Source organism: Octopus sinensis, unplaced genomic scaffold, assembly GCF_006345805.1.
Source record: "Octopus sinensis unplaced genomic scaffold, ASM634580v1 Contig10575, whole genome shotgun sequence".
Taxonomy (NCBI): Eukaryota; Metazoa; Mollusca; class Cephalopoda; order Octopoda; family Octopodidae; genus Octopus; species Octopus sinensis.
This window is the reverse complement of record NW_021832135.1, coordinates 25,001-33,483: the sequence shown is the minus strand read 5'-3', so window position 1 is coordinate 33,483 and position 8,483 is coordinate 25,001. Positions and strand designations below refer to the sequence as shown.

The window sequence follows — 8,483 nt, the reverse complement described above, 5'->3', positions numbered from 1 at the left end:
CCCAGATCTGGTCGCCCCCTTTTGCCGTTGATGAGACGTCTGTCCGTCAAGTTGAGGCTGCCATTTTGGAAGGTCAACGCATAACTATTCGCCAAATAGCCCATAAGGTCAAGATTAGTACCGGGTCTGTGGAAACTATCATTCATGACCATTTGCATATGCAAAAGGTGTCTGCCAGATGGATTTCCAGGTTGCTCACACCTTTCCAGAAGCAAAAACGCGTTGAGTGCTCGAGGATGAATTTGGAGATGTGCCAAGAAGATGAGTCAAAATTTTTCAAAAGACTGATCACACAGGATAAAACCTGGGTCCATCACTATGATCCATAGACCAAAGCCCAGTCAATGCAGTGATAGCACCGTGACTCACCTCCTCTAAAGAAGGCAAGGGTGCAGCCCTCCGCTGACAAGGTTATGCTCACAGTCTTCTGGGACCAGGACGGAGTAGTAATGACAGATTTCCTGGCAAAGGGTACCACAATTACAGGAGCCTATTATGCTTCACTTTTGAGGAAATTAAGAGAAGCTATCAAAATCAAGAGGCGGGGCAAGATCAGCAAAGGCATCCTCCTCCTGCAGGACAACGCTCCGGTCCACAACTCGCGTGTCGCCAGATCAGAAGCACAGGCGTGCAGCTATGAACTCCTCCCCTTGCACCCTCTGATTTTCACCTCTTCCCAGCCATGAAGTTGATTTTGAAAGGAAAGCGTTTCCCAGATGATGCAGCCTTGATTTCTGAAGTCACGTCGTGGTTGGAGGACCAAGCTGGGGTCTTCTACAAAAACGGTCTCCAGAGCTGTATCAAACGATGGGAGAAATGCATAACTCTGGGTAGTTCCTATGTAGGAAAAGACTAATAACTGTGCCAAGTGTCGTTGCTCTACTGCTATGGTAAGTGGGTCAGGGGCATTACTTATTGAACGCCCCTCGTATATATATATATATATATATACGACGGGCTTCTTTCAGTTTCTGTCTACCAAATCCACTCACAAGGCTTTGGTCGGCTCGAGGCTATAGTAGAAAACACTTGCCCAAGATGCCACGCAGTGGGACTGAACCCGGAACCATGTGGTTGGTAAGCAAGCTACTTACCACACAGCCATTCCTGCGCCTAAAACATATTGTAAAACATATTACTATCAACTTATGTATGTGAAGGTGCGTGGCTCAGTGGTAAGGTGTAGGGCACTCACGATCGTGAGGGCGTGGTTTGACTCCCCAACCGGCTACGCGCTGTGTTCTTGAGCAAAATACTCTATTTCGCGATGCTCTAGTCTCCAGCTGTAAATGGGTAAGCCTGCGACAAATTAATCTTCCGATCAGGGGATTGTTGGCCTACGTGACTACCTATGCAGTAGAGTAGCATCATTTGAAAGCTAAAATTATGCAAAGCGCATTGTGACCAGCGATGTAAGACAACATCTGATAATCTGGTCCATCACGTGATCACATGATAACTTATGTAGCCTATGATACTGTTTTGCGTTGTAATATATATATATTATATATATATATACGACGGGCTTCTTTCAGTTTCTGTCTACCAAATCCACTCACAAGGCTTTGGTCGGCTCGAGGCTATAGTAGAAAACACTTGCCCAAGATGCCACGCAGTGGGACTGAACCCGGAACCATGTGGTTGGTAAGCAAGCTACTTACCACACAGCCATTCCTGCGCCTAAAACATATTGTAAAACATATTACTATCAACTTATGTATGTGAAGGTGCGTGGCTCAGTGGTAAGGTGTAGGGCACTCACGATCGTGAGGGCGTGGTTTGACTCCCCAACCGGCTACGCGCTGTGTTCTTGAGCAAAATACTCTATTTCGCGATGCTCTAGTCTCCAGCTGTAAATGGGTAAGCCTGCGACAAATTAATCTTCCGATCAGGGGATTGTTGGCCTACGTGACTACCTATGCAGTAGAGTAGCATCATTTGAAAGCTAAAATTATGCAAAGCGCATTGTGACCAGCGATGTAAGACAACATCTGATAATCTGGTCCATCACGTGATCACATGATAACTTATGTAGCCTATGATACTGTTTTGCGTTGTAATATATATATATATATATATATATATATATACGGCAAAATGTCTATCTGTGTGTGTCCTTTATACAAATCCACAATTTTTCAGTTAGAGAGCTCGCACTTTCTATGGTCATTTAAAACCGTCCAAGGGTGGTCGTGCACATCTTTACATTTCCCCAGTAACCCCACAAATCTCTATATATATAAACGGCAAAATGTCTGTCTGTGTGCGTGTCCTTTATACAAATCCACATTTTTTCAGTTAGAGGGCTCGAACTTTCTATGGTAATTCAAACCCGTCCAAGGGTGGTCGTGCACGTCTTTACATTTCCCCAGTCACCCCACAAAGCCATTTTAAAAAATCAATAGAAGTGACTTTTTCATGAATTTTCTATCCAAAACCCAATCAAAATACCCGAAACTTGATACGCCAATTGAATGCCAGCTAGCTGTTTGTGAGTGGTCAGAGATTTGGACAGTACTCGCGTGTATGTGCGCACGCACGCAGCTATATATGCATGCACTAGCATTATGACCCGGTGTTGTTGGGTCAGAGTGCTAGTCTGACGATAAAATATTTATTGCTTTTCGTAGTAGACAGCCGATGTTTCAGCTTAAATGACTTACTTTCAGTCTTACAGATGATGTTGTTTGTTTGCAACGAATTATAGTCTTTAAAGTGAAAACTAGCTGGAAATTTCTAGCTTGTTTGTGGATGACATCACCATATTTGGTAACCAAAGAGTAACATAACAAAAACAAAACAAAAAAATTGTGATTGCTTGCATATTCATTCTTAAAGCGTTCTGGCTGATCCGAACATAAATATGCTTATAGCTGTTGTATTTGTCACATGAGAACAGCTTCTCCTTTACGACCAATACGTGTTCGTAGCTCATTCTATTCGTTAATTCAACGGAATCCAGGTCACCGCTGTTTCGACATGCTATGTCTCGTCAGACAGAAATTGTGATTGCTTGCGTATTCATTCTTAAAACGTTCTGGCTGATCCGAACGTAAATATGCTTATAGCTGTTGTATTTGTCACATGGGAACAGCTTCTCCTTTACGACCAATACGTATTCGTAGCACATTCTATTCGTTAATTCAACGGAATCTGGGACACCGCTGTTTCGACATGCTATCTCTCATCAGCCAGAAGTATCCAGACCAATGAATCTAAGAAGAGCCGGTGGCTTTGTGATAAACTGTTTGCTGATCCATGCCGATATCTGACAACCGATAACGAATCATCATACGCACAGTAAGTAGTCAGATTCGAAACGATGACGAATCTAATATGACATTGATTAATATTAAATGTGAACGCATCTCCAGTTAAATTTACATCTTTATATATAAAAGTGAAGTTGTGTGTCTGTCTCCTACGATTTAGATTCCTAACTACTCCCACATTTTGCGGTGCAGTTTAACCAAAACCGGGTATCTTATAGTCGTGATTCATATCGAGCCCTTCTGGGTATTATCGCGCGACTACGATGAGTCTACGATTTAAAAAAAAATTACCATCATTTTTCCCCATTTTTAATGCATTTTTTTACTATTTTTTGGCTATAACGCTCTAAAAATGCTTATATAGTTATTTCCATTACAAACCCGAGCAACGCCGGACGATATTGCTAGTTTACTATAAATCCATTTACCTAAACATTTCCTCACTTCCCAATTTGGACAACATCAACAAAATATCTTCTTGCTCTTTTACTCTTTTACTTGTTTCAGTCATTTGACTGAAGGCGTAGGAGTGGCTGTGTGGCAAGTAGCTTACTTGGTTCCGAGTTCAGTCCCTCTGCGTGGCACCTTGGGCAAGTGCCTTCTACTGTAGCCTCGGGCCGACCAAAGCCTTGTGAGTGAATTTGGTAGACGGAAACTGAAGGAAGCCTGTCGTATATATGTATATATATATATATGTGTGTGTGTGTGTGTGTGTGTGTGTGTGTGTATGTATGTTTGTGTGTCTGTGTTTGTTCCCCTAGCATTGCTTGACAACCGATGCTGGTGTGTTTACGTCCCCGTCACTTAGCGGTTCGGCAAAAGCGACCGATAGAATAAGTACTAGGCTTACAAAGAATAAGTCATGGGATCGATTTGCTCGAATAAAAGCGGTGCTCCAGCATGGCCACAGTCAAACGACTGAAACAAGTAAAAGAGTAAAAGAGTATAACAAAGAGACCTCCTGAGCCCCCTAACGTTAAATTCCACTAAAAGAAATACCCAGACCTACTAATAAACAATCTGTATCTTATATGATGAGTCTGCTTGTTTATTATTCCCGATATGTTTTTGATTTTCTGGGCCAAAAAAAAAAAAGACAAGCCCCACTCTAACTAATGATTAGTTTCCACTAAAATCAGACTCAGCCTACCGTCTTCAACAATGAAAGGTCACAATGACCAATATATTTTTTTTTATTTTCTCGTAAAATCGTGATGGTCATGGCTGGCTTGCCATTCATCGAAATTTTGATGAATCAGGGCTTATAAGGGCTGAAACGGCAATGATAACGACGATCCTAGCCAATGAAGGGATTACTACGCTGCCGTTCGCCCTACTAGAACAAGGAACAAAAGTCTCCCTCATGACACGCCCTGCCTGCCGCCTTAGGAAAAGAAATTAATAAAATACCCCTAAAAAATTGGGACGGTCGTGGCTGGAGTGTCTCTGACCTTAGATGTGTTCAATCAATGTTGATATGGTAAAGAACAATAACAACAGCTACAATACTGGTGCTAACGTTGGTATTAATTAAATACATTGATCTGTTATATTCGTGAAAATAAACAAAATAATAAACAAATGAAAAGAAGAGAAATTTTGACACAGGGCCTGCAGTTTTAGAGTAAAGGGTTTAATCGATTAAATTGGCCCCAGTACTTGATTGGTACTTTATTTTATCGACCACAATAAAAATCAAATGAAAGGCAAAGTTGACCTCGACGGGAATAGAACCTAAAGAGCCGGAACTAATAATGCAAAGCATTTTTCCGATTCTTTAACGATTCCATGAGGTCGCTGCAATATTTCTCTTTTATTTTTTTCCTCTTTTACTTGTTTCAGTCATTTGACTGCGGCCATGCTGGAGCACCGCATGGCGAATAATAACTACTAGTAACAAGGATATTGATTTATTAATTTTTATTTAATAACAAACAGCACCAAATTGTATTATGGATTGATATTTATCTTTTGAATTAGAGAGTTCTCATTTTTTTAAAGTCCTGTTTAATAGTGGCCATGTCCACCAAGACCAGCGTAACCGTATCCACCGAAACCATTTCCATCAAAACCAGGTCCACCAAAACCGTGTCCTGCAAGAGCGTGTCCATCATAGCCAGCTCCACCATAACCGTATCCACCATAACCTAAACCGCCATAGCCGTATCCACCGTGTCCAGCAAGTCCACCGTGACCAACAACACCACCGTGACCAACAAGTCCACCGTGACCAACAACACCACCGTGACCAACAAGGCCACCGTGACCAACAACACCACCGTGACCAACAAGGCCACTTGCTAGAGCACCACGACCAGCGAAACCGTACCCGCCAAAACCTCCGTAACCTGCATTTCCATCATAACCGGGACCAGCATATGCGCCATGTCCACCTTCAGCACCGTACGCAGCAGCGTGCCCAGCTACAGCACTGTGTTCACCGCCGTATGCGTTGTGGCCAGCATGAGCAACAAAGTTTCCATATTTTTCCAACATGTCGTCCTTGTGTTTGTCGTGGTCCTCGTCGTGTTCATGGTGTCCATAGTTGTCCACGTGATCGTGTTCATGGTTGCGGAAACCGACGTCGTAGGCGGCTTTCACACCGTGTTCACCGTGTTCAGCGTAGGCGTTGTTTGCTACGTGTTCAGCAGAAGCTACACCATGGTGGGCTTCATCGTGGCCTTCTTTTCCATAGTGTTCACCATAGTGTTCACCGTGGGGTATTACTGAACTGTTTACCAAAAGGAATACGGAGGCGAAAACAGCCAGGGCAAGAATGGACATGTTCATGATGGCAGTTTATAGAGGACGTGGAGATCTGAAAATAAGGGAAAAAAAGTTATTAATTAAGGTAATCACAAGAAGCATTAATAATGTTAATTAAAAGATATTCAAGTTTAAAACAACAATTATATCATGGATTAGTTATACTGCAACATCAATTTCAAATTTTAGAAGTCCACTACTATCAGGGAGGGGTTAAGTCGATTACATCGACTCAGGGTTCAATTTATTCTAATTTTATCGATCCTTAAAGGATGAAAAGCAAAGTCGGCATTGGTGGCATTTGAATTCAGAACATGAAGACAGACAAAATACCTATTTCTTTACTACCCACAAGGGGCTAAACACAGAGAGGACAAAGAAAGACAGACAAACGGATTAAGTCGATTATATCGACCCCAGTGCGTAATTTAAATTGGCTTCCGCCGAATTTGAGCTCAGAACATCAACACAAACGAAATATCTATTTCTTTACTACCCACAAGGGGCTAAACACAGGGGGGGGGACAAACAAGGACAGACAAACGGATTAAGTCGATTACATCGACCCCAGTGCGTAACTGGCAACGCATTTCGCCCGGCGTGCTAACGTTTCTGCCAGCTCGCCGCCAAGGGTAATTAGGAATAGTGGAGGTAAAGACTCAAGAAGAAGGAGGGGGTTAAATTGCTATGAAGAAACGGATGTGGAAAGTTAGAGTTGGACATGTAAGATACGAGCTTAAAAGCCGTCTGAGCTAGCTCCTGAGGAGAGCTCTTCATTGGACCTTCTGCTCAACAATAGCTCTTCACAATTTCCGTCAAAACAATGATACAATCTGTCGTCTGGGAACTTATTGCAAAGCTGCATGATAAACAGCATTTTTTTGTCTGCCTATTCAAGGCGTCAGTACAGATTTTTTTTGTCTAGCTTATTTCTTTCTCTCTCTCTCTCTCTCTCTCTTTCTGTTGATTGTTTTCAACCATCCCCATTACAATACCACCGCCATCGCCACCACAACTGCCATACACACACCATTCAGACAATTTTTTTTGGTTCCCTTAAGGTGTCAGAAAGTTTTGTATTAAAAAATAATAAAGGTTTCTTTCAGTTTCATGTTTTGTATGAACAAACAATATTTACGAATCAGGAAAATACGTAAACTTAGAATATCCCAATGTTTTATATATATATATATATATATATATATATATATATATATATATATATATGTGTGTTGTGTGGTGTGTGTGTGTGTGTGTGTGTGTGTGGTGTGTGTGTGTGTGTGTGTGGTGTGTGTGTGTGTGTGTGTATAACGGGAAGGTTTACGAAAATAAACAAAAGACGAAGGCAGGTGGAGTACAAGCAAACAAATGTATTAGTATGGCGCTCAGGAATAGAAATAGAACAAGTCTTTTACGTTTCGAGCCTACGCTCTTCAACAGAAAGATACACAGGAAAGAAACAAGGAGAGAAAAAAGGAGAGAATAAAAAGGAGAGAAAAAAAAGAGAGAAAAAATGCGTGTAGGAGCTAATGATCTATCATGGCGTTATATATATACGGCCTGCTCGCTTAGCCAGCGGGGTGGCGTCATTTGAAGGCTAAAACAGTGTGAATCGCATTGTGACAAGCGATGTGTAACAACATCTGATACCCTGGTCGGTCACGGTGATCACGGTGTTATATATATATATATATATATATATATGTGCATCTTTCTGTCGAAGAGCGTAGGCTCGAAACGTAAAAGACTTGTTCTATTTCTATTCCTGGGCGCCATACTAATACATTTGTTTTGTTTGTACTCCACCTGCCTTCGCCTTTTGTTTATTAAGACTCTAAGAGTCTTAATCTCTTGAGTCTTTCCCAATAGCTTATATGCTGCACAGAGGCTATCTTCTTTGTGTAGCTTCGTTGGATCGCCTCAAGTTCTATGATTAATTTGACACTGGACGGTGACCATAGCTGAGAGCAATAGTCAAAGTGGCTTAGGACAAGTGTCCTCCGGAGGACCATCATGGTTTCCTGGTCTCTTGTTCTAAAGGCTCTAAGAATCCATCCGGTCAGCCGCCTACATTTCATTACCAATTTAGCAACATGCACATGAAAGGTTGCATCATTACTCATGTAAATACCCAGGTCTCGCACTGATTGTGCCCCTGGGATTGCAATCCCTCCAGGTCCAGTGTATTTATTGGGTATTGCATTTAGTTTTGCATGCTGATAGCATAAAGCTTGAAACTTTTCAGCATTGAACTGCATGCTATTCTTTTCAGCCCACTTGTATATTTTGTCCAGCTCACATTGCAGGTGCTTAGTGTCTTCAGGGTTCTGTATTACCTGTGAAACTTTTGTATCATCTGCATAACTTGTGATCGTGGCTCTCTGCGTGGCTGAGGGCATGTCCGAGATGGCCATTATGAACAGTAGTAGTCCCATAACTGTGCCC

At 42.0% G+C, this 8,483-nt stretch overlaps 1 protein-coding gene across 1 annotated transcript in view; it reads right to left on the bottom strand.

Moving 5' to 3' along the window:
• Positions 1 to 5,177: 5,177 nt before the first annotated feature.
• Positions 5,178 to 8,483, bottom strand: part of LOC115228459 (glycine-rich cell wall structural protein-like) — a 5,144-nt gene continuing 1,838 nt past the window's right edge. The window contains exon 2 of the mRNA XM_029799037.2: positions 5,178 to 6,090. Coding sequence (XP_029654897.2) covers positions 5,280 to 6,062 — 783 coding nt within the window. The 5' untranslated portion in view covers positions 6,063 to 6,090 and the 3' untranslated portion in view covers positions 5,178 to 5,279. The remainder of the gene's footprint in view (positions 6,091 to 8,483) is intronic.